Genomic DNA, 25,000 nt, shown 5'->3' on the forward strand with positions numbered 1-25,000 from the left:
AGTGAAGATGCTGATGTGGAAACAGCTGGACTGATTTGTGCTCATGTTCCTCTCGACAGGAGTTGGAGTTCCACGGCGTGATGCGGTTCTATTTCCAGGACAGAGTGGCCGGGAACTTCGCCACCAAGTGCATCCGCGTGTCCAGCACAGCCACCACACAGGACGTGATCGAGACGCTCGCCGAGAAATTCCGGCCCGACATGAGGATGCTCTCGTCGCCCAAATACTCCCTGTACGAGGTCCACGTCAGCGGGGGTGAGTAGCGCCAAAGAGGAACGGTGCTGAAATTCTTTACTGTAGTCGCGTATAAAGGAAAATGGGAAATTCCCACCAATTTCTTCGCATTCTTGTAATTAACGATCACGCGAATTATTCCACTCGCATTACCTGGCACAGTTGTTTTACATTTAGCCACGCCCACTGGGGGATGCGTGATGTACATTACCGGTCGAAAGTTTACACGCACTCGTTCGTTATTTTTATTTTATTACATTTTAGAATAATAATGAAGTCATCAAAACACTGGAGTGCTTTTTAGCGGGACTCGTTCTTATTCCTCATCTATGGTTGGAACTCTATGACACACTCTTATCATGGGGAGGAATTGTACATCATGGACGATACGCTATGGCACAGCCCTAACAGCCCCAGAACTCCATTAAATAAAAGCTGAAAACGCTAAAACGCTGACTAAACGGTGAAAGAGCGCCACCTAGATGCCGCTCCGCCGTAGACTGCTTCCATAGACACGGATTAAAGGCGGAGTTATTCTCGCTGTTAAGTAGGTGTACGCAAGATGGCCGCCGCGCGTATCCCGCATCTGTCCGGCATGTCGCTCGTGCAGAAATGAACACGGACGATGCAATCCCAACGTGAATACAGGAAGCAGCGTAGCTCCGTGAGACACCGTCTAGACTGATTACTCATTAAGCAAAGTCTCAAATCGCGTACTAGTCTAGACCGCTATTGATTTCTAACACTCACGGGTTTCCTAGTGCGGTCAGTGTTTGAGTTTAACAGGCCTCTTAGTACCACAGTTCTGGATTCACTAGCTTAGTAAATATGTTTGATGGTACAGGAGGGTTTTTTAAAAATTTAAGACGCGGATCATGACGACAGTCAAGACGACGGCGGGAAGTTTTAAGTCTGTTTAGCATCATTGCGCGTAAAACGTTACAGTTCGACTCGGAAACCAGATTGACGGACGGATGTTTCGGCTCTGATGTGCCCTCTAGCGGGCGCCTCCGGGTTTACAATAGACGCTCAAGCACGTACGCGAACGGCGCTACTCGCGTCACAGCCGAGAGCGCTCACGTACGCGTGTGGAAAGCCTAGTGTATTTGCGTGTGAGGTTTCACGAATGAATTCTTACTCGGAAATCCGTGAAGGTCTGCTTCCTCGAGCCCGGGGTTAGTCCGCTGTCTCGAGAACGCAGATGCGTCATGAATTCCCGATCGCTCGCCTAGTTTTCAAGTTGTAGCGTGAAAATGACGTCATTCTGTGTTCAGACTTCCCCCGAACTCTTCCTCCTTTTCCAGGGTGCCGTTACTTTTGCCTCCCTCGATCGTTTTTTGTACTCATTCGAAAGCAGATCGCTTTCTTTCGAGTTTGAAATAAAACCGCGAGTAAATAAAGCGCGCGCTAGTCGTAGCTAACGGCTTGTACCAGGAAGCGTTTATGAAAACCGGATCCCCGACTTCGGCGATCGATCGACTTCCTGTATTTTACCGTCTTTCGTGTTGCGCTAGCTAGTGATGACGATGTCGAGGAACGTTTAAGTCAAGTCGAAAGGAAATCGTATTACCTCTCGACATTTTCCTTGGTCCCGACTCGATATTCTGATCCGACTAGCACAGGCTAAGTATGACCAGGAAAGAAAAGAAAACGATATGACCCGTGAACTCGTCCTCTCTGGCAGAAGAACGGAAGCTGGACCTGGACGAGAAGCCCCTGGTGGTGCAGCTCAACTGGAACAAAGACGACAGAGAGGGACGCTTCGTCCTCAAGAACGAGAACGACATCATCCCAAAGGTGAGTGACGGAGCCAGTGTTTCTCTGTAACGGCAGCTACGAATCACACGGTCCATATACGAATACGTTAGCGTTTCTATAGTAACGGCTTAAACTGGGACGTGGGCGCTGGACGCTTCGTATAAACGGACGTCTTTCTCTGCGGCGTGCCGAGAGAAAGAAAAAAGAGGCTGATGAGGTAACGTGACGATATTCCTGAATCCCCCTTTAGAAGATTCCGGGCTGTTCGGTACGATCCGTGGTGCTGATGAACGGAAATAAGACCCGTGATTTGGTCCAAAGATGGCTGAATCTTTGGAAGTTCTGGCAGCGCGATAGATTTCGGATTCGGATCCCCGGTCCGAGAGCCGCTTCGACGCTCGTCTAGAATCCGCCGATGGGAGGACGTGGTAGGACGATGCGAACGCACAGGACGCCCGCAGATCCGATAGTAGCGATGGAACACGCCGATAAACCGAAAACGTATATCTTTATTACCTCAGCCTCACGTGTGAAGAATGGCGCCGCTCGATGGCGTGAACAGAACGGTCGTTTTCTTTAATCGCAGGTCTATCGTTAGAGGATCTCCATGGTATAATCCGGCGTGGAGAACGCACGTTATGTCCTCGCACAGACTTCTCAGCGATGACGCGTCGGACACGCCAATGACTTCCTCCTAACGTTTCCGTACAATCCTAGCTCCAATAGCAGAGCTTAGGAGCATGTTAACACCTTTTTTTAACCTGCAGTCTGATCATGTCTGAGCCACACAGACGTCGGAACTGTCAGGCAGCCCGGATAGAATGACACATTTCACTCGTTTTTCTTTCATCAACTCTTGACTTGCTTCTCTCTTTGTGTGTCTCTCTCTGTGTCTCTCTCTCTTTGTGTGTGTCTCTCTCTCTTTTTGTGTCTCTCTCTCTTTGTGTCTCTCTTTGTGTGTCTCTCTCTGTCTTTGTCTGTGTCTCTCTCTCTCTTTGTGTGTCTCTCTCTTTGTCTCTCTCTCTCTCTGTGTCTCTCTCTCTCTGTGTCTCTCTCTCTCTTTGTGTGTGTCTCTCTCTGTCTTTCTCTCTCTCTGTGTCTCTCTCTCTTTGTGTCTTTCTCTCTCTCTCGTTGTGTCTCTCTCTTTGTCTCTCTCTGTGTGTCTCTCTCTCTTTGTCTCTCTCTGTGTGTCTCTCTCTTTGTGTCTCTCTCTCTCTCTGTCTTTGTGTGTGTCTCTCTCTCTTTGTCTCTCTCTCTCTTTGTGTCTTTCTCTCTCTCTCTCTTTGTGTGTGTCTCTCTCTTTGTCTCTCTCTCTCTGTGTCTCTCTCTCTTTGTGTGTGTCTCTCTCTCTCTCTCTCTCTCTCTCTCTCTCTCTCTCAGAAAATCCAAAGCAACGGGCCTGAGAAAGAGAAAGAAGGCGTGATCCAGAACTTCAAAAGGACTCTGTCCAAGAAAGAGAAAAAGAAAGAGAAGAAAAGGGATAAAGAGGCCTGCGCCCGGATTCCCGACGGAGATGAGCACACGCTGAACGAGGACGGGTGAGAATCTGTAACAAACAAACAAACAAACAAAAGCGTGTCGTGAGGTTTTGTCCTGGAAAGATGGTGAATTTTCTCTGACTCTGGCCGTAGCTCAGCAGTTTTATATCCATGTTCATTCGGAGCTGTAGCTCATCCTGTCGTTTAATGATTAGAGGGGACTCCAGACTGGCGGCGGAGGTGTACAAGGACATGCCCGAGACCAGCTTCACCCGCACCATCTCCAACCCCGAGGTGGTGATGAAGAGGCGGAGACAGCAGAAGCTGGAGAAGAGGATGCAGGAGTTCCGCAGCGGAGACGGACGGCCTGACTCAGGTTAAAACACACACACACACACACACACACACACACACACACACACACACACACACACACAGAGTCTGAGCAGCATGCTGTCAGTCATACTGGGTCATCTTATATAGGCCATGCATGTGCATTTCAGACTTATGAATATGTTTAAAAAGAAAACGAGCTCTAATGACGCCACAGCTCGTGATTCCGTAATGATAGGTTTGGTTCGCGTTTTGGTCAGTGCCCTCGGGTACAGGCAGACACTGGCATCTCCTTGGCGGACATTTTGTTCTGTGTGGGTTGGAAATGGCTGCCCAAGGCTGAAAGGCACCACAAATGAGCTTCCAGGAAATAGACTGACGCAGAACGTGTTTTTGAGATGATGTAATCTTATGTATCTTATGTAATCGAGTTGATTACCATGACCCATGTCGTTTATTTATTCATTTGTTTATTTATTTTTAATTCCTATATGTGATTTTTTTTTTTTTTTTTTTTTTTTTGTAGGAACATTCCAGCATTTCTTAACCTAATCTCTGTTTACTGGATGTGCAACTTGAACTTTTAATACCGGAACAGCAGTTAAAATGTCAATTATATATAATTTACGTGCTCGATAGTCGGCCGGGGCTTTAATCCTTCTGCGTGAACGCGGCGTGGCGTGGAGGCGATCATCCTGTGGCGCTGCTGAGGTGTTCTGGAAGCCCAGGTCGCTCTGATGGCGGTCTTCAGCTCGTCTGTATCGTCGGGTCTGGTGTCTCTCGTAGATCCTCTACGGGGTTCGGGTCAGGCGAGTCGGCTGGGCGATCGAGCACGGTAACACCACAGTCAGTAAATCAGTTACTAGTAGTTCTGGCACTGTGACCTGGCAACCCAAATCATCACTGACTGTGGAAACGTCACACTGGACTTCAAGCAACTTGGATTCTGTCCCTCTTCACTCTTCCTCCAGACTCTGGAACCTTGATTTCCAAATGAAATGCAGCATTGACTTCCGTCTTCCCCGTGTCTGTGCTTGTGTACTGAACCAGACTGACTATAGATTAAAGCCTCGGGAAACCTTTGCAGGTATCCCAGTACATCTGGATCGCAACGCCCAACACACACCACCCCGTAACTGTTCAAAAGAACCTTTCAGTAGCTTTCAATAGTCACCAGCTTCACGCCTCGGCGATCAACAGTGTACGAGAAAGAAGACCTGGAACCCGGGCATTTTAACCGACTTTGGAGCTCTATTTCTGGCTAAAATGACGCCGTTCGTTATTTATTTATTATCAAGGGAGCAAGACGGCCGCGTAGTTACAAACGCTTTGCGTTGTGGCCGATTGTGTAGTTTGTAGTGGCGTCGGTGACGGTGAAGGTTCTTCGACACGAGGGTGACCACTTTACAAAAAAAAAAAAACTGACGCCGATTTATTTTCTGTTTCCGCTCGTCTCAGGGGGGACGCTGAGGATCTACGCAGACAGTCTGAAGCCCAACATCCCCTACAAGACCATCCTGTTGTCCACCACCGACACGGCCGACTTCGCCGTGGCCGAGGCTCTGGAGAAGTACGGCCTGGAGAAGGAGAACCCCAGAGAGTACTGCATCGCTCGGGTACAGTACACCCAACCATGTATACAAAACCCTACTTTCTTGCTAAGTCACAGCGGGGACATTGTCATTGCTAGCGCAGTTGCAGTGGTGTTAAGTTAGTGCGAATGCTGAACTCTGTGTCCCAGGATGCAGTGCGCCTTCCCGATGCCGAGACTCGATTCAGCTAGTCGGCGCGATGGCGTTGACGGCGGTATTAACGTGAAAGTTGAATCGTCTTAAGCTGATCTGTTTGAGCAGAGTGTATAGGTGAGAAGGTCAGAGAGCTGGACAGATTAAAGGACTAAAGCGCCGCTGCATCGCTCTCTTTTAAAGTAGAGACGAATAAATAAATGCACCGCTGTCGGCACGTAGTCATGCGGCATTGTGGGTAATGTCAGAAACCATGTCGACTGACGTGCCAACGAGAGAACTTTTAAACTTTAAAAAAAAAAAAAAAAAAAAAGATATTAGATTAATACGCAGGGTGATTTTATTTATTTATTTATTTATTTTTTTAATAATGTTTTTACATTTTTTTTCTCTTTCCTTTAAGGTAGCGTTAAGCACGTCGGTACTGGTTTTAATTAAACTTTAAATGTCCCAAGAAATGATGTAAAATGGCCTTGGGATATCTCTACACCTTCCACTTATTAAATGATAAGCTTCATGAATATGCATAATATGCTAAACGCGAACGTCTCTACATTCCTCGGCAATAGTTTCGAATACGTTAATGTTTTAAACGGAAGATACGTGACGTTCCCGTGCAGCGTGACACGAACGCCGGTCCGGCGGTTCATCCCAGAGCTCGCGTCTGATCTCGGGGAGCTGTAAGGGAGGCTCGTGTTTCTTCTATTTTACACTCGAGCATGTAAAATACGATTAGTAATTAATTGTAGAAGCTCTCCTGCCTGTTTCTCGTGCCTGTAGTGAATTGGCCAGGGCTTCGGCTTGCTTATTGAGCTGATGAAATGCTTCCAGCTTCTCCCTGGACGAATCCCGAGTGTCTCAGCACGTCTGAACGGGGTGTGTGCTGGATTAAAGCCCGAGTCTAATGTTAAGAGGAGCTCTTTGCTGCTGATTAATTGCTGTTTGGCTGTGCGATGGCAGACCGACCAGCATGTGTGGGGAGAAATATTGCGCTCGCTTTTCTGTTCTTCTTCTTGGCGTAGCGAAAGGTGATTGATTGATTGATTTTATAAACCTTAATAACAGTTCTTGATATTCAAAGTGGTCTGGATTGAGAGAGCTGTGGTGAGCTTATGTGACCGACTTCACAAGCATTACCTGAAGCACCTCTCAGCATTCATACAGTCACTTTAAGAGGTCCTCAGCCTCCATGCGTCAATCTCCACACCCGCTCATGCTCTTCTGGCTCCCGTTTAATTCTATGCTTTATTAACCTCGCCGGTTTTCGATGCAAGGTTTAAGCGGCTCCAGGTCAAGTCGACGTGCAGGTTATTTTCAGCACAGACGTTGCGATTGGCGTAGGGACCGAAGAAGAAAAATCATCAGGGGATCACGAGTGTGAATCCCGATGATGCCGCGGCCGTCCGTGACCGGGAGTCCAGAAGTGCGAAACGGGTCAGGGTGTGAGGATGGCGTTCTCCGTCTCTCTATCTCCCCTGTCGGTCAGTGTGATACTAGCCAATCCTGGCTTTCCGAGCTCACGGATGCGAAAGAGTGATGCGGTTGGCTGGCTTCACGTGTCTCGGAGGACGCACGTGTTAGCCTTGGCCCTCTCCGCTTGGTAGCTTTCGTGTGATAGGAGGGAGCTGATGAGCACGACGGGTGGGTGGGAATATACCGAGAACAAATTATGGAGAAAACAAGGACAAACTTTTTTTTGTTTGTTTGCTTTTGTTTTAAGTTAATAAATAAATAAAAATTTTGCAGGTTCATAATCCAAACGAACTGTTCAAACTAACTGTAATATGGGCCTTAATATCTGAGGCCGAAGGCGGATATAGTCCGGCCTCGGCGTGTCCGCAAATACGGCGTGCTTGTTCTGGTGGTTAGTTTGACGTGTTGTGTTCCTCAGGTGGTCCACTGTGATGATAAACCTGTAAAAGAGACCATACTGGAGGACTCGGAGTGCCCTTTACAGATCTTCAGAGACTGGACCAGTGATAAAGGTCTGACGCGCTACGACACATCCCTGTATACGTGTTTAGAGTCATGCTGTTATAGGAAAATAACGACGTCTCGCGGAAGATGAGGATGAAGTGAATTGTCGTGTTGTTACAGAGGCGTTAGTGTTCCAGCTGAAGAAACGTCCTCCCGACTTCATGCCTAAGAAAGGAGTCAAGCCGGGCGACAGGATGGGGCCGCTGCATGGGGCGCTACCTCCTGAGAAACTGCCCTACCTGGTCGAGCTGAGTCCAGGTGCGCCGCACAGGCACCCACACACACTCTTACACACCTTCACACACGTTTTGTGGCTGTCTTGATACGAAAACTGCAGCGCCGAGTTAGCGTCAGTAGCGCCGCTTTCGTCACCGACGTTCACGGCGCGGTGAAATGTACTAGCAATGCCGACTTTCTTTCAAAATCACGGTCAGAGTTTAATTTAATTAACTAAGTCGGGCGGTACCGGCGATAACCGAGTGATAAACCGATCGATTTTTTTTTAATGAATACTAAATGAAAATCTAGCACTCAAAGTAAAATATTGCTGAACTTTACTGCAAAAATAAACAGTACTGACTGCACCATAGAAATGTACTGTACTTTTTTAATGACACACATATTTATATATATATATATGAACTATTATTAATATTGAAGTAAATAAATTATATACATCCAAACTGAACCAAAAAGTAACGCTCCAAATAACCACTACAAATAGAGACATGCAAAACGAATCAAAAAACACTTCAAATAACGCGACAAAATTGGTCAGCGATCGTTTTTATTTCGCCTCTAGAGGCCGCTCTCGTACTGTATAATGACAGCGGATCGCTCCGCGACCCGGGAAAATCCACCGGTGTGGATTTTTGCGTTTTCTTTCGTAGCTCATGTTGGTAGGCGTGAAGACTACGCGAGAGGGTTTTAAAACTCACCCACTAACCGTAATAGGGAAACTGGTTAGTGTTCTTTCTTGACGATGATCACGATCCAGGATCGTACACGAGTATGCGTTTTGAGACGCAACACGAGACTTCCTCCACGGTTTACGTCTGTATCGCACCACATGGAGGCAAATATAATACACTTCAGGACGAGCTGTTCTGGGGAAATCATCAACATCCGGTGGGAAGCTGCACCACCTAGTCGTTGATTATTTTCCTATAACGGCACGTATACACGATTTAAATTCCTTACATATATCTCATTCAAAATTTGATGTGTGGAAATGAAGGTGTGGTCTAAATGACGTGTTTACTCAGATTTCCTGACGTATCTGAGATGGGATATATTCAGGTCTCCGGTTAGTCATGTGTTCACTCCTCAGCGCCAGATGTTTTTTTTTTTTTTTCCCCCCCACACATCTGCTGCTTGCACACTGACCCCCTTCCTGCTGCAGTTCCTGTATTTCACTAACACTGTGTGTAGATGTATAGTATATCTGTGAATAACCAATATCCACTCTCATAACAATGAAACGGGTGATGGAGGGTTAGCTGTGTGTGCTAATAATCAAGCTAATAATCTTCTGCTACATCTCTCTCTCTCTCTCTCTCTCTCTCTCTCTCTCTCTCTCTCTCTCTCTCTCTCGGTGTTTGTTTGGTCACTTTCCTCCTCTGTGCTTCCGGCTCCTGTGCATGTGTCCTCTCCTAGGGCGAGGGAATCACTATGCCTACTACGCTTATCGGCAACACGAAGGTAACACGCCTCTCCTCACCTGCTGCTCCGCCCCCCTCTGCACCTGTCTCACTAACATTTCCTCCCTCACCCGTCGCTCTCTACGCGGGCCACAAGAAACCCAGGGTTTAAAAAGCATCGCGCTGTAAAATATCTGCATATGTAGATGACACATGGTGTAGTATAAAGGTCCTTATGTTAGCAAGTCTTTTAGTTCCTCCGCACTTTTAAACTTTCCGGTCACGTCTCCGCCCTCTTGTTACGCCACGTCTCCGCCCCCTTGTTACGCCACATCTCCGCCCCCTTGTTACGCCACGTCTCCGCCCCCTTGTTACGCCACGTCTCCGCCCCCTTGTTACGCCACGTCTCCGCCCCCTTGTTACGCCACGTCTCCGCCCCCCTGTTACGCCACGTCTCCGCCCCCCTGTTACGACACGTCTCCGCCCCCTTGTTACGACACGTCTCCGCCCCCTTGTTACGCCACGTCTCCGCCCCCCTGTTACGCCACGTCTCCGCCCCCTGTTACGCCACGTCTCCGCCCCCTTGTTACGCCACGTCTCCGCCCCCTTGTTACGCCACGTCTCCGCCCTCTTGTTACGACACGTCTCCGCCCTCTTGTTACGCCACGTCTCCGCCCCCTTGTTACGCCACGTCTCCGCCCTCTTGTTACGCCACGTCTCCGCCCCCTTGTTACGCCACGTCTCCGCCCCCTTGTTACGCCACGTCTCCGCCCTCTTGTTACGCCACGTCTCCGCACTCTTGTTACGCCACGTCTCCGCCCTCTTGTTACGCCACGTCTCCGCCCCCTTGTTACGCCACGTCTCCGCCCTCTTGTTACGCCACGTCTCCGCACTCTTGTTACGCCACGTCTCCGCCCCCTTGTTACGCCACGTCTCCGCCCCCTTGTTACGCCACGTCTCCGCCCCCTGGTTACGCCACGTCTCCGCCCCCTGGTTACGCCACGTCAAAAGTTTTCATTATTATTTTAGCTATTATTTTTCTTGTTACAAATTTTAAACGACCTCTGAACCCAAAAATGTGTGTTTTTTTTTTTTTTTTTTTTTCTCGACTCGATGAACGTTAAACTCGTACGTGCGTTCTGATTTGCCAACACAATATAGTGTACGATATAAATTCTTCTATTTTAAAATACGCTCATTTGGGACACGGCTACGTAAGCCACCTGGAATATATATATATATATTTTATTTCTTCGGCTTAGAGTTGGCATGTTGGATATTTAATTAATCGAGATCACGACACAAAAAAAAGGCTCGAAATATTTATCATGGTGTGGTGAACGTAGAGTATATATGAACGCTCCACTGTTTTTCAGTCCGATTTTGGGATGTAAACGCGTCGGACGCGTGTAGGAGTGTGTTTTCAGCGTGTGTTGTGGTGTTTGTTAAAAATAGAGGTGTATTTAATTTTCTGTATGTGGATCCATGTGTAGACTGTGTGTTTCTCTCACTGTGTGGGTGTAGATGGTTCAGACTCCAGGGATAAGCCTAAACTCTACCGGTTACAGCACAGCGTGACCGAGGTCGGCTCGGACCGGAGCGAAGACGGAAACATCCAGGTGAGCAGAATAGAAATCTTTGTGAGAGTAAGATTCAGGAGACGGTGTGTTCACTCGTTAGTGGGAGACTGCGCTGTCTGGTCATTTTGTGGTCGCTGTATAACAATGAAGCGTGTGTGTTGGTTCCACCGGGACAGCTGTTTGGGCCGGGTATCCTGCCGCACCACTGTAACCTGATGCACGCTGATGGTCTGGTCACGGTCACGCCCGTCACTCTGGACGCCGAGACCTTCGTGGACGGACAGAGGATCTCGGACACCACGGTGCTGCGCAGTGGGATGACGCTGCAGTTCGGCGCCGCGCACGTCTTCAAGTTCGTGGACCCCAGTTACGACCACGGCCTGGGCATGAGAGACCCGGGGGGCATGGTGAAGGGCAGACACAAGTCGGGGTGAGTGGAGATCTACAGCGTGAACTTCATGTTACTGTGAGGAGCGCAGTCTGCGATTTGGGGATTTATTTACAGGATAATCTTTATTTAAACGCACGACTCGGAGAGAAATATTCGGAAAAGCAGGAGATACGAGTCCGGCGTCGGCGTGAACTCCTTTAATACTGTTTAAAAATCATCTCGGGGAAATTCCTCAAGAAATCGCTCGAGAAAACGCCGAGAATACATTTCTGGAAAATTCTAGGCAGAAGGGGCGTCGACTTTGGAGATGATAAAATATTAAATTATTCTGATTTATTTTGGATTTTTTTTATCACAACATAATTCCCATAGTTCCATGGGACTCCAGAGTTTTGATGACTTTTATATATATATATATATATATATATATATATAATTTTAAATTAAAATAAAGATAAAATAAAGAACTACTGAGTCTAAACATTTGACCGGTTGCATGTAATGAGTTCAATAAATATATATATTTATAATTTTTACTAAATCTACAAAGGCATCTGCGGGTATGATAAAGTTTTGGCACCCTTTAGGGAAAATACACTGTTTAAAGGTGGGGTTTGTTTGTTGTTTAAAGGTGAAATGTGTGTAGTTTGTGCTGTATCCCGATAAAGCCGCACACACACTGACCGCCACAGTGAGAGCGGAAGGAAATGAAGAAGAAAAAAACTTGAAAGCTGAAATAGCTTCTATAGCGTTTAAAAAAAAAAAAAAAAAAAAAAAAATAGGGCTTACACCGCAACACTGAATTCTCGCTTCTGATTGGTCAGAAAGTGTCGATTGAATTTCCTGTAACAGCCGGTGTGAGCGTAGTGCAGCTGCAAAGCACGTTTCCGTTTCTATAGCAACAGCTCGTTCGCAGGAACGTCAGCGTAACTTAAAAAAAAAAACCCCACCGTGGTTCATATTTTCGTCTGTTTGTTTATTTATAGAAAGATAATATGATGTTGGTAAAAAGTTCCAAGTTCGGTTCAGGAGGGAAAGTTCGAGCTGATTAACGGGAGGAATGTCTGAGCGGTCGAGCGTTCTGATATCCGTGATGACGCAGTACTGATGTGTTCGTGACAAACACGCTCGAAGGTCGGAACCAAATTCCACCAAGTCCATCGACTGTGTGTAACGGGTCGTTCATGACAAAAGTGAGTGATGAAATACGGTGTGAAGGCTGCACCTAAAGGTGTGCTGATAATACCCTGGAGTGATGAGCTGTAAGAGAAGGATCGAGAGGGAGAGAGGGGGAGAGAGGAGGGAGAGAGGAGGGAGAGAGAGAGAGAGAGAGAGAGGGAGAGAGAGAGAGGGAGGAGGGAGAGAGGAGGGAGAGAGGAGGGAGAGAGGAGGGAGAGAGAGAGAGAGAGAGAGAGGGAGAGAGAGAGAGGGAGGAGGGAGAGAGGAGGGAGAGAGGAGGGAGAGAGGAGGGAGAGAGAGAGAGAGAGAGAGAGGGAGAGAGAGAGAGGGGGAGAGAGAGGGAGGGGGAGAGAGAGAGAGGGGGGAGAGAGGGAGGGGGGGAGAGGGAGAGAGGGAGAGAGAGAGGGAGAGAGAGAGAGGGAGGGAGGGAGGGAGGAGAGAGAGGGAGGGAGGGAGGGGGGAGAGAGAGAGACGGGGGGGAGAGAGAGCGAGGGGGGAGAGAGAGAGGGGGGGGGGGGAGGGGAGAGAGAGAGAGAGAGGATCTTAGAGGAAATGAGCAGCGTAAGTGACGATTCTCGACATTAACTCTAACACTATAGACAGGGAGAAGGTGCCGAGGCGTAATCGGAATAAAACACTCTGGAAATATAAACCTCAGGGTGGCAACACTGATTATGTTGTCATCGTGTGTGTGTGTGAGTGTGTGTGTGTGAGAGAGTGTGTGTGTGTGTGTGAGTGACACGTGTTTGACGTTTCTTCTTTGTGCCAGTGTGCAGTGTTTGTATTTCCATCAGTGGCGTGCGTATCGCTGGAGACTCTACTGCCACGGCAACCAGCACTCCACGCAAGTGTGTGTGTGTGTGTGTGTGTGTGTGTGTGTGTGTGTGTGAGACGAGAGATATGGTGTGTGAGGGACAGAAGGACGGGATGGGGAGGGACACACACACACTCACACACACACAGAGTGAAAAAGACGGGTTATGAGAGGCTTGAGGCACAGGGAAAGTCTATAATCTGATCAGAGCGGGTGTGGTTGTGTGTTACTGCAGTGTGTTTGCTGGAGGCAGGACACACACACACACACACACACACACACACACACACAGAGTTGAGTGTAGTTATGTATAAAGTCCTGTATGAACCGGTCGCAGTGTATGCAGGCTCAGAGGAACGCAGCGCAGCACCGGTGAGTGGAAATCAGCTTCGTGTTACTAGTTACAGAAAATAACGTATACGTTTCTGACTTTAAAACCTCTTATTCGTGTGTGTGTGTGTGTGTGTGTGTGTGTGTGTGAGTGTGTGTGTGTGCGTGCATTGTGTTCGTCAGGCTGTTTATATGGTTTTGCTTCTACGTCATGACTCGTGCGTTTCTGGAAAAGTCTGAAATTTTCTTAGTGTACGTATGAATGGACCAGCTTTAGTGCTGCTCTTTAAAAAAAAAATAATAATAAAAAAAAGATTTATTGTTTTTATCATGAATAAAATACACATTAGTAAGACAGTGAAACAGTTCTGAATAACGTATAAAATATACGACGTGTAAAAATCTTCGGAAGGTTGATAAAACGTGTTTGAAGAGTCTGACCGTGGACGCGCAGACGTGTAACGATCTCTTCTCCTCCATGTTGTCGTATTCACACGTACCGTATTGTCAGAATGCCGCCGGATTCACCCTGTGCTTCAGCGCCGTTAGCCTCCACGTTAGAAACACAATTCGTCGTCTGTTTATTGTATTTAAATGTCATACCAGGAAGAGGAAAACGTCTTCACTGAAGAGGAAAACGTCAGGACGCAGAAATGACACGCACTTGCGGTCGTTTGTCGCTTCTTGCGGCGAACTTTGACCTGTGAGGTCGTGAACAGGAAACGAGCCGGTGTTTAACGTTTCTGTCCGTGGACAGGTCGATCAGTGATAAAAAGCGCCGGGTGAAATGTGCCGCGTGTCACCGTTTATCGTATACACTTCCGTTTACATACGGTAGTGCGGTAGCGTGGTGCGGTTTCCTGTTCGGGGGTGTTTATTTATTTAAGAATTACGGAAGGAGTCTCCAGTGTCAGGTGAGCTGGTGCAGAGATTTCAAACAGGATTGTTCGATCACGCATGCGGTTAGCATGGAGTGTGTTTGCGGTAGGGTTTGTAGCAGTGTTGACACTTCCTGAAGAGATAAGGACGTCCTTCGGACGTGTCGTTCAGCCACTCGGGACCGGACACTCGACACTGAGCTTCCACGTGGAAGTCCGGTGTGATGACATCACGAGACTTCGTCCTGCGTTATCTTTCTCTCCGGCTGAAAAACTGGTTCATCCTTTTAGTCCCCCCCCCCCCCCCCCCCCCCCCCCCCCCCCCCCCCCCCGTATCGATTACTCCAGCGCACGGCTCACTGGGGTAAATAAATCCTCACGCAACAAATCACAGTGTGTTCCAAACCCCAAAAAAGCAGCTGGAATCCCGACCTGGCCAAGGACGAGCGATCCCGTGAGGTAGTTTTAAATCTCATCTTAAAGTGCACGTATTACGGATTTTTCAGATATGACCTTTCATGCGGTGTGTTATAGAGCTGTTTGATTTTTGAAACCGTGCAGACTTTGTACATTCACAAAGCGCACGACAAACGGAGTTATCGACTCCCAGAAGAAGGAATCGGTTCTGAACAGCCGAATCGAGTCGTTAGTGATTCCAGACTTTACTTCCTGTTCTAACCTACGTAGGTTTGTAACAAAAAACCCCGCCTCTGGTCTACAGCGGTAGACCAGTCACGACAGACTGGGACGTCTGACCAATCAGAGCGGAGTATGCTCTCTGAAAGGAGGAGTTTAGAACGAATCATTTAGAACGGATCATTGAACGAGTCGTTTGAGACACTGGGGGGGGGATTGCAATGCTGCAGTTTAAATGATGAGCACGTTAAAGTGTTTTTTGACCTCGGATGCTCGTAAATCTATTGTGTGAGAGCTTTAAAACAAAATTAGGCACGTTTCAAAACCATAATAGGTGAGCTTTAATACATTTGAACTTTTTTAGCCTTTACTTGACTGCTCAATTATTATAATTTTTGTTTTTGTTGATATGTTTGTTTTGTTTTACGATTTGTATTTATACACGTTCGCATTTTTATGTAAAGCACCTTGAGAAGCTACTTTTAAAGGCACTATATAATTATATATATACATTTATTATTATTATTATTATTATTATTATTATTATTATTATGATTATGATATAAAGGGCCGTTAACAATTCTTTCATTTTGTCTCATCGTGTTATCTCGATCTCCTTCCTGTGTTTTGAAGTAGGAGTGTACCAGAGACGGCCTTTGACCTGCAGGGGGACATTCACAGCGGTGCTGCACTCCCAACCAGCAAGGTACACACACTGTGTGTGTGTGTGTGTGTGTGTGTGTGTGTGTGTGTGTGTGTGTGTGGTGTGTGTGTTTTAGGCTTTCGTGAGTGTGTGTGGAGGTTTGAGCTACAGTATGCTGTGTATCTGACTGTGTGTGTGTGTGTGTGTGTGTGTGTGTGTGTGTGGTTTCAGAGCTCAGGGAAGCTGGACATGGATCGTCCGGGTAACATCGGGGAGAGAGGCATGGTGAAGCCCATGATCCGCGCAGACCCCGACTTCGCAAAGCATGATGGGAGGTGAGAGTTCTGCTACAGCGCACACACTCACTAAATAGTTCACGTCGCAACGGATGAAAAACACTTTCTATAACTCTCACTTTACACACCTGGTATCTTTAATAAAATTCCCTCTGTGAGGAAAGAAAAAACTCTCACATAACTAGAAGTGAGCAACATCATGGCGTCGGCGACAGCGGCCAATTTTCCATCGGGCGTTTGTTTAAAAGTTCGATCTGAAGGTTGTACAAAGTGCCATTAATCTCTGAGGACGCTTTCAAACTGGATCGTAGGCACAACATCTGTTTTCAAACTCGTCCGCTTGGGAGAGCGTTTTCCGAAAGCTCGGAAGATCAAAACATGGAGAGAAAGACGCGTTTTCAAATGTGTCCTGATTGACACGGACGACGCGGTGACGTAGGGTGTGTAACCCACGGCGACGCGGTAACGATCAGATCTAAAGCATCGCCACAGTTTCAGTTCTTTGGGTCGGATTAACCGACGCGCTTTGATACCCGAACCTCTCGATGCTGCTGAATTCGGACAAACGGAAACGCTTCCGAAATGCTTTCAGCGAGAACTGACTTCGTGCAGCATTTAAAAAAAATGCATTTGTTTGTTTTCCTCCCCCAGCACTTTTAAAAAACAAAAACAAAAAGTAACCCCTGTGTTTATTACTCCTACCTGCATTTACACTGTTAAAAGAAAAAACGTTTGTAACGTACTAGCTAGCTAAATCGATCTCCCCGACCGTTAGCTAGCTTATTCTCTGAGGCTGTGTTTCTCGGTTGCCTAGCAACGATTTTCTTCCCATTTTACCGTCTTGAAAACCGATTTAAAAGCGCAAAAATCAAGTCCCGTTTGTCGAACGCGCCGTCTGAAAAACCTACAGCGTATTTTGGTTTACGTGAAGCTCACGAGCCCCCTGCTGGACGCCGCACGTCATTACAGATGCACATAAACAGTCAGTTTAGGAACGAACTGTGCGTGTATATAAAAAAAAAAAAAAAAAAAAACCTGATCCATTCCTCTGTAACCTACACCGTGGATACCCGAATCCTTCTGTCCCGGCTTCTCATCTATAATACAGTATTACTGCGCGCGCACACACACACACACACACACACACACACACACACACACACACACACGGCACCATGCTGTACGGCCGGAGAGGAGCAGCAGGGCTGGAGCGCAGTGTGTCTGTGGACAGTGGAGTGAATGTGGAGTACGTGATCTGGTTCACTGAGCGTGTGTTTTCTCCTTACAGGCCCCATGACAGCCCCGATATCACCCTGCCGGCCAGCATCGAGTTCAGGGACAACTGTAAGTACCCCCTACACACACACACACTCACTCACTCACTCACTCACTCACTCACTCACTCACTCACTCACTCACTCTCTCTCTCTCTCTCTCTCTCTCTCTCTCTCTCTCTCTCTCTCTCTCTCTCTCTCTCCCTCTCTCTCCCTCTCTCTGTCCCTCTCTCTCTGTCCCTCTCTCTCTTTTTCTCTTCTCAACACGCCAACACTAATTCCACGTGCTGTTTCCTTTTCCTTTTTGTACGTGTTTCTTTCCAGGTCTCTCTATGACACGCCGTTAGACGCGTGCCGTATCGAACGTTCCGTCGCGGTGCTAGCGGACCAGAAAGAGCTTTTTCCGCTCGACCCATTTCACAGCCTCGTGCAGTCAGGCGTTTTTTTTTTTGTTGTTTTTTTTTAAAGCAGGAAGGGGAAAAATCAATTCTCACATCGATACGTGAGCGGTATTAACCGCGGCTCCTCTAAACTCAGTAAGCTTTCCTCTATAAAAGAATTACAGTTGCTTAGTTCTTTATAAATACTACACCCTAGTTCAGATTTCCGGGTGACAGATGCGTATTAAAGAGGCATTTTAACTTTCACTTTGAATTCTGAAAACTCCTGCAAAGCCTGTTAAGATTGTTATCTGCAGCTGGATTGTGGCCACACTGCTTCCTGATTAAAACAGATGTGCTTCATTAATGGATCTTTGTTTACAAAATAAAATGAAAAGCAAATAATAAAATGTAATTCAATTATAAAGTGGAAAATGAAATTGCGCAGTAAGATGGTGTTTAAAACCTTAACAACATTGATACACACACATTAGCACCCCACACACACACACACACACACACACACACAGTGAATAAACCACCACCTGGATAACATCTGCTCAGTGACGCGCTCTCTTCTTTGCGGTACAGTGTAGAGGGGGGCCAATACTTTTGTACAGCTCCGCAGTGTCTACCTACAGAGTGACGTCGATCGTAGTAAAGGTGCAGAGGAGCTCATAAACAAGAAGCTGTGTGTATAATGAATGTAATGACGTGCCTCCATGAACGCTCCATCGACTGAGAGGCGGCGTAAGAAAGAGGCGGAGCTCCCGTTTCCCCGCCTTCATCCTTCGGAAAGGTTTTTCACTCCTCCAGCTCGCTTTAAATGGACGTGCTGTTTAGTTGCAGCGCGTCATGACCGCGTGATTGCGTGTCAGTCGGCTGTTTTACATCCTGACTTGACGGGAACGTATGAGGTGCAGCTCCTGGTGGATGATGCAAATGTCCATGCAAAGTGTGAGTCGGTTTTACAGAGCCAGAGCGCTGTAGTCTACGATCAGAACCTCCACCCACACACCTGTTTCCCAGTTTATTATCTTCTCGTTTACTATTCAGGTTTATTTAAAAATCTAGAATATATACGAAACGATGGACTCCACCCTAAGGCCGCGCTTTACGCCGGTGAAGCCACGGTTTCTGTACAGAAAGGGCGGAGCTTCGGGCGGAGCGCGGCGCTCGGACTTGACGCGTTGTCGCCGCGCTCATAAATTCAACGCTAATCTTTTCAAAGCGCAATTAGATGAGACCTCATACGTAACGTCGCAAAAGACGCGCGTTTTCTCCCGCCTTCTCCAAAAGACGTCCAAAACCCAAAGTCTGAGATTTCGATACGTGCTGGATTTAGAAACCGGGCTAGCTCGTCATTCGTACAGTGCGCCCGCCTTAGCGGTCAGCGGAACGCAAAACACTGCCGATATCATTTCGTGACCTGTCCGGTTTTTTTACCGCCCCCCAACACACTCTTAATGTATCGTGTTGCCTTCTCGAGCATCAGTGAACGTGTAATAGTCGTGTACGAGTCCCTCCGTCGTCCTCAGTGTGAAAAGACGGATCTCAACGTCATATAGCCGCTGTTGGAAAGGGCTCAAATACGGTACGTTAACATTTTGCAGATCTGCAAGGGATGTGTAAACTTATGAGCAGAACTGTAGCACCGACACCGGGTTTCTTTTTATCTTTTATGGTCCCTGTACTTTTTGACTAAAGAATCAGAGTTCTATGAAGACATTTCCAGCCCACACCTGTGTACACACACACACACACACACACGCGCACACACACACACGCACACACACACCTCAGCCAGCATTTTTTATTCTTTTTTTTTTGCTTTTTGATTCATTTATTTTATATGCAGTCTGAGACCAAACCAAACAGCAAACGAATCAAAAGAATCAAATGAATGATTCCGATTCATTAAACGGATGAATAGGCGTGAAAGCGACCTTAACGCCTCCGTTTAGATTTCGAGGAACATCCCTGTTTAAATCATGCTCCCGTTTATTCTTTTCCCCCTCCTCAGCTGAAGATGCTTTCCTGTCGGCCATCATCAACTACACCAACAGCTCCACGGTGCACTTTAAGCTGTCCCCCACCTACGTGCTGTACATGACCTGCCGCTACGTGCTGTCCAGCCACTACAGACCCGACATCAGCGCGTCAGAGCGCACGCACAAAGTCATCGCCATCGTCAACAAGATGGTGAGCATGATGGAAGGAGTGATCCAGGTGAGTTCCCAGCCTCAACACGATGCAGTTTCCTCCATCGACGAATATAACACAATCTTGACACACTACCACAAATGTATTCGTGGCTAATGTAGCTAGCAAGCTAGCAGTTTAGCGTTATCACACACTCGGGAATTCCTTTTCGACACAATAAGCCTGCTCGACGAGTATGCATATAATAATACGGTTCACTTTGCATATCCAATACGCCCTTTAAACATTAGGCCACGCCTCCCTGTCGTTAACTGACGGGTCTGTTTGAGAGTGTGTTATGATGCTGAACTCGTCTAAGCGTCGGTTAGCAGCATTAGCCTTGTGCGTAGCGTGAGTAGACCCTAGTGGTTTTGATGTATAGATTGCTGTAGTTGTCGTAGGTGTAGCGTTTAAGGCATGGCCTACATCACAGCTCGAATCATGGCCCTTACGTACGTGACGGTGCTGCTCAGTGTTTGTTTATGTGTGTGTCCGTGTTCGTCTGCGTGTTTTCCCTTCCCGTCTGTTTCAACTTTACGCCGTTCAGGAGCGGTGACTCACACAGCCTGCGACCACACGCCAGACGAGTTAAACAGCCGACGCGGGTTTATTTACTCTGCCGTTTAGCCGCCCGAGTCGTAGGTGGCCTGTCCTGCTGGGTGGCAGAAGTAAAACAGAATAAAAGTAAAGAGAGTTAAAATAGTAATCGGGTTCCCGTGTGTCTGAGCTGGTCCTGTGCCAGAGCGTGGAGTGAGTGAGTACACACACTCACACCAGGAGCATGCTCGTGGCATCGGTGAGGTGCCGTACGTCTGACCAAAATAAGAATTTAAAAGTTTTAAATCTTCATAAACAGACCTTTTTAATTTCCTACAATATAGAAGTCCACTACATCCTGAATCATGTGGGCGTGGGTCCAGTAGGTGTGGCCTGAATAGCTTTTCTAATGTAATATGCTTGAATACAATTTGTGCTTCTTAAGAAAAACATTCCCTGTTTATATGGATAAAGCCGAGGGCTCTGTTGCTTGGCAACTGGGAAATATGGATAATAATGGATGGCGAGTTTAAACCTTTAATCATTTGGGCTAACAGCAAAAGACTCCATAATAATAAACCTAGACTGTGTTTATGTTTAGTAATAACTGCTACACACAGTACTATGTTACAAGTCATAAACTGAGAAGCGTGAACTCAAGAGCTTGATTCGTAACCAGAGGAGCTTGAGTCGTTAACTCGGGAGCTTGATTCGTTAACTCGGGAGCTTGATTCGTTAACTCGGGAGCTTGATTCGTTAACTCGGGAGCTTGATTCGTTAACTCGGGAGCTTGATTCGTTAACTCGGGAGCTTGATTCGTAACCTGAGGAGCTTGATTCGTTAACTCGGGAGCTTGATTCGTAACCTGAGGAGCTTGATTCGTTAACTCGGGAGCTTGATTCGTTAACTCGGGAGCTTGATTCGTTAACTCGGGAGCTTGATTCGTAACCTGAGGAGCTTGATTCGTTAACTCGGGAGCTTGATTCGTCACCTGAGGAGCTTGATTCGTTAACTCGGGAGCTTGATTCGTAACCTGAGGAGCTTGATTCGTTAACTCGGGAGCTTGATTCGTTAACTCGGGAGCTTGATTCGTTAACTCGGGAGCTTGATTCGTTAACTCGGGAGCTTGATTCGTTAACTCGGGAGCTTGATTCGTTAACTCGGGAGCTTGATTCGTAACCTGAGGAGCTTGATTCGTTAACTCGGGAGCTTGATTCGTAACCTGAGGAGCTTGATTCGTTAACTCGGGAGCTTGATTCGTAACCTGAGGAGCTTGATTCGTTAACTCGGGAGCTTGATTCGTTAACTCGGGAGCTTGATTCGTTAACTTCGGAGCTTGATTCGTAACCTGAGGAGCTTGATTCGTTAACTCGGGAGCTTGATTCGTTAACTCGGGAGCTTGATTCGTAACCTGAGGAGCTTGATTCGTTAACTCGGGAGCTTGATTCGTTAACTCGGGAGCTTGACCCGTGAGCTCGGGAGCTTGACCCATGAGTTCGGGAGCTTAATCCTGAGCTCGGGAGCTTGACCCGTGAGCTCGGGAGCTGAAAATTGCAGCTTTACCTCTGACTGTTACAAAGCCCTGATACTGGAGACTCCTTCCATAAATGTACATAAACATCTTACAGAATTGTTGAAAAAACACAACAATAACAATTTTTTAATCCGTAAAAAATTTACATAAAGTCTCCGCCACACAAGCCACACACAACCCCCCCCCCCCCCCCCCCCCCCCCCCCATAGGTTGTTCCTATTGAAACGATAACGTATGAGAACGAGCGCGTTAATATAAGCATCTGATTCGCCTTGCAGCTGAAACTAGTCGTGTGATTACAATTACACAATCAGAATCGTGAATTCAACAGCGCTGTGGTGTAATTAGGCTGAAAGTGGGAGAAAATCAGCCATCGGTGTCAGTACTGATGGAATCGAGCTGTGTTGCTTGCTAGCACAAACGCAAAAACGGGTTACTGTCCTAGCGGCGCTTTTATTATACCCTTCCTTAAAAATAAATCTTTAGGACTTTACTCAAATTCTATTCTAAGAGTTAAAAAAAAAAAAAAAAAGGACTCATCACTTCACATGTGTATAATGTCAGGTCAGGAAGGGACTGTGTACATTTTGTGTGTGTGTGTGTGTGTGTGTGTGATATCTCTGTCCATGCCATAGCCGTTGTTGACAGTCTCTCTCTCTGTCCTGTCGGATGTTTGTTCCCCTCTTCCCACTCCTCCTCTCTCTGCAGGAGATTCCTGAAGGTGACCAGGTAGGAGACTGTACTGCCAGGGAGAGCTGTCTATCTCTCTGTCTGTCTCTCTCTCTCTCTCTCTCTCTTTCTGTCTCTTTCCTCATCTCCCTCCCCCTCCTCAGTTAGCTTGGCTTAGTCTTACATGCCTTTGCCCCTCCCATAACGGAAACTTTGCCAATAATCCCTCCTCCAGCAGCTGGACACTAAAAAAACAACAACAAACAAACAAACAAAAAAGCAATAATAATATTAAACCCAAGCGTAACCCTTCATTCAGCTCCAACCTGGACCATGTGATACTAAACCTCCAATTAAAACTCTGATCTCTGACTGTGGCAGCATTTAATTCTGGCATCTCCATGTCACCTTCTGCTTCCTGCACTTCAGTGTGGATGCGAGACAAGCCCGTGTTCTGCTGCTTTCGTTTTTGTTTTCTTTTAATAATTTTATTATGTTTTGTTTATATCTGTGGTTAATGTTCTCATTCTTCTGAATGCATTCTATGGCTGAAACCAGAAAGGGAGGGGGGGCAGCCGTCGCCGTCAGAGGGAAAAGTGTGTCTGCGAGAGTGTGTGTGTGTGGTATACACAAGGTTCCAGTTCAGCAAGTGTGTGTGTGTGTGTGTGTGTGTGTGTGTCTGGGCCGTGTGTATCCTTCGCTGTGTACTGGGGACATTTAACTCCACAGCAACCAGACACTGCTCTGTCAAGTGCCTCATTCTCTGAGTGTGTTTTTTTTTTTCTTCTTTTCCTTCTTGTCTCCGCTGCACAGGAACCAGTACTTAAGATTCTAGGTTTTTTCTATTTTCCACAAACTTCAGAAACGACGGTTACCGTGACAACGGTTAAAGCTGCTGCGTCATTATGGTGAAGCGATGCTGTTTGAGGAAGAAGCGTCGAGTAGCTGGAAAAAAAATACGCAGCCGATTGTCGTAACTACGACAAAACGAAAATAATATCTTAAGGACGTTATCGGGTCAATGACAAAATAAAATCAATAAATCAATAAATAAATAAAATAACCTTCCATGTCTTTTTTTTTTTAATATTATTTATTTAGTTTTGTGAAAGTTTTGCAGTCATTTCATATGAATGACTTGAATAAAAGCAATCCAAAACAACGCCATAAAATAAGCCAAGTTTGTTCAGGACTAAAGTAATGGCACCCTATACAAGGAGGAGGAGTTACCCCGAGGAGTTTGTTTTTCCCCAGTTGGGACGCAGGGTTAGTGTGTGTCTATGGTAGCTGGCACGCTGCAGTGGCTGAGTTGCATTACTGGAAGACTTGCAGCTCTTTCACAGTTTAGTCGTCGTTTTCGGCTCTACTTTTGTGGGCGTGGCTTAACGTAAATCAGCTACGCCATGAGCACGCGCTGTAATTCACGTGTTTTTGATGTTTATCGGCATGCGCACGTGAGTACGAGGTAAATCGGCGAAAATCTTGTAAATCCGGTGGAAATTTAGAGTTCGGTTTGGCCTTGGAAAACATTGACACGTTTAACTTTATTAAAAGATTGATCAGTTAAAAGTTTTGTTTTTTTTAAATTTGCTGCTCTACTTTTTTTTTATCGAAAAAAGAAACTTCAGACACAGCAGCGAGCTATTATAGATGAAGTTCATAATATTAACTGTTGATGTTATGGGGCTTCTACAGTAGGTGGTGCTCTTGTCTTATTTTCTGACTGTTGCGTACCATTTATTTCCCGTTAAACAGGAAACATCGCCTTTTGATACCGGATACATGGCTGAAGGAAAAAGCAGTTAAAGTCTTCTGGAGCCAAAGGTTCTGGTACTTTGTGCAGTGGGAAAAGACTAAAACTAAACCGTTCCCTGCTGTATTGTCGCCTTATGGCGCGCAGTGACCACAGCGGGAACGTCATGAGTTAGTCACAGGTCTGCGCTCCACTCGGCCCGCGGTGTCTGGTTGTGGTGGAGCGAGGGTGGGTCAGACAGGGGCTCGAGTCTGTCCTGGGACTGCTACTGCTTCTTGTGGCTGTGAGAACCCCTCTCCTGGCCCTCGTGAGTTTGTCCCCGAGCTGTGGATAACACTCCATCTCTCTTACAGAAGCAGAAAAATATCGCTGGCGCTCTGGCCTTCTGGATGGCCAACGCCTCGGAGCTGCTCAACTTCATCAAGCAGGACAAAGACCTGAGCCGCGTCACGCTGGACGCACAGGACGTCCTCGCGCACCTCGTCCAGATGGCCTTCAAGTGAGTGTCGCAGAAAAACCACACGGGTTTACTCCATCACTGTCAGATTCCTTAAAAAACAAAAAAACTTGCGATTTGATATCAAATGCATTTCAGGACCGGAGTCAGGATTAGTCGCACTTCACCGCCTCTCAGTTTGCTTCTCATTTGCATAAAGTTGTTGCATCACTGACCCCTCCCACTTTGGTGCCCACCCTGATAAAGTTTGCTCAGCCAAGTGACGTTAAAAACGCGCGATTT

At 46.9% G+C, this 25,000-nt stretch overlaps 1 protein-coding gene across 11 annotated transcripts in view; it reads left to right on the plus strand.

Annotated features, from left to right (window-relative positions):
* Positions 1-25,000, plus strand: part of afdna (afadin, adherens junction formation factor a) — a 112,923-nt gene that overhangs the window by 41,234 nt on the left and 46,689 nt on the right. For 5 of the 11 annotated variants that reach the window (XM_053675560.1, XM_053675561.1, XM_053675554.1 and 2 more), the window contains exons 2-16: positions 60-255; positions 1,919-2,031; positions 3,373-3,530; positions 3,686-3,846; positions 5,262-5,419; positions 7,440-7,533; positions 7,646-7,783; positions 10,690-10,784; positions 10,922-11,175; positions 15,610-15,679; positions 15,848-15,951; positions 17,201-17,256; positions 19,590-19,795; positions 22,548-22,568; positions 24,615-24,760. In XM_053675560.1, the coding sequence (XP_053531535.1) occupies positions 60-255; positions 1,919-2,031; positions 3,373-3,530; positions 3,686-3,846; positions 5,262-5,419; positions 7,440-7,533; positions 7,646-7,783; positions 10,690-10,784; positions 10,922-11,175; positions 15,610-15,679; positions 15,848-15,951; positions 17,201-17,256; positions 19,590-19,795; positions 22,548-22,568; positions 24,615-24,760 (1,970 nt within the window). The remainder of the gene's footprint in view (positions 1-59; positions 256-1,918; positions 2,032-3,372; positions 3,531-3,685; positions 3,847-5,261; positions 5,420-7,439; positions 7,534-7,645; positions 7,784-10,689; positions 10,785-10,921; positions 11,176-15,609; positions 15,680-15,847; positions 15,952-17,200; positions 17,257-19,589; positions 19,796-22,547; positions 22,569-24,614; positions 24,761-25,000) is intronic. The other 6 variants (XM_053675556.1, XM_053675562.1, XM_053675557.1 and 3 more) reach the window with 3 other exon arrangements.

The sequence above is a fragment of the Ictalurus punctatus genome, chromosome 25 (genome assembly GCF_001660625.3).
Source record: "Ictalurus punctatus breed USDA103 chromosome 25, Coco_2.0, whole genome shotgun sequence".
Taxonomy (NCBI): domain Eukaryota; kingdom Metazoa; phylum Chordata; class Actinopteri; order Siluriformes; family Ictaluridae; genus Ictalurus; species Ictalurus punctatus.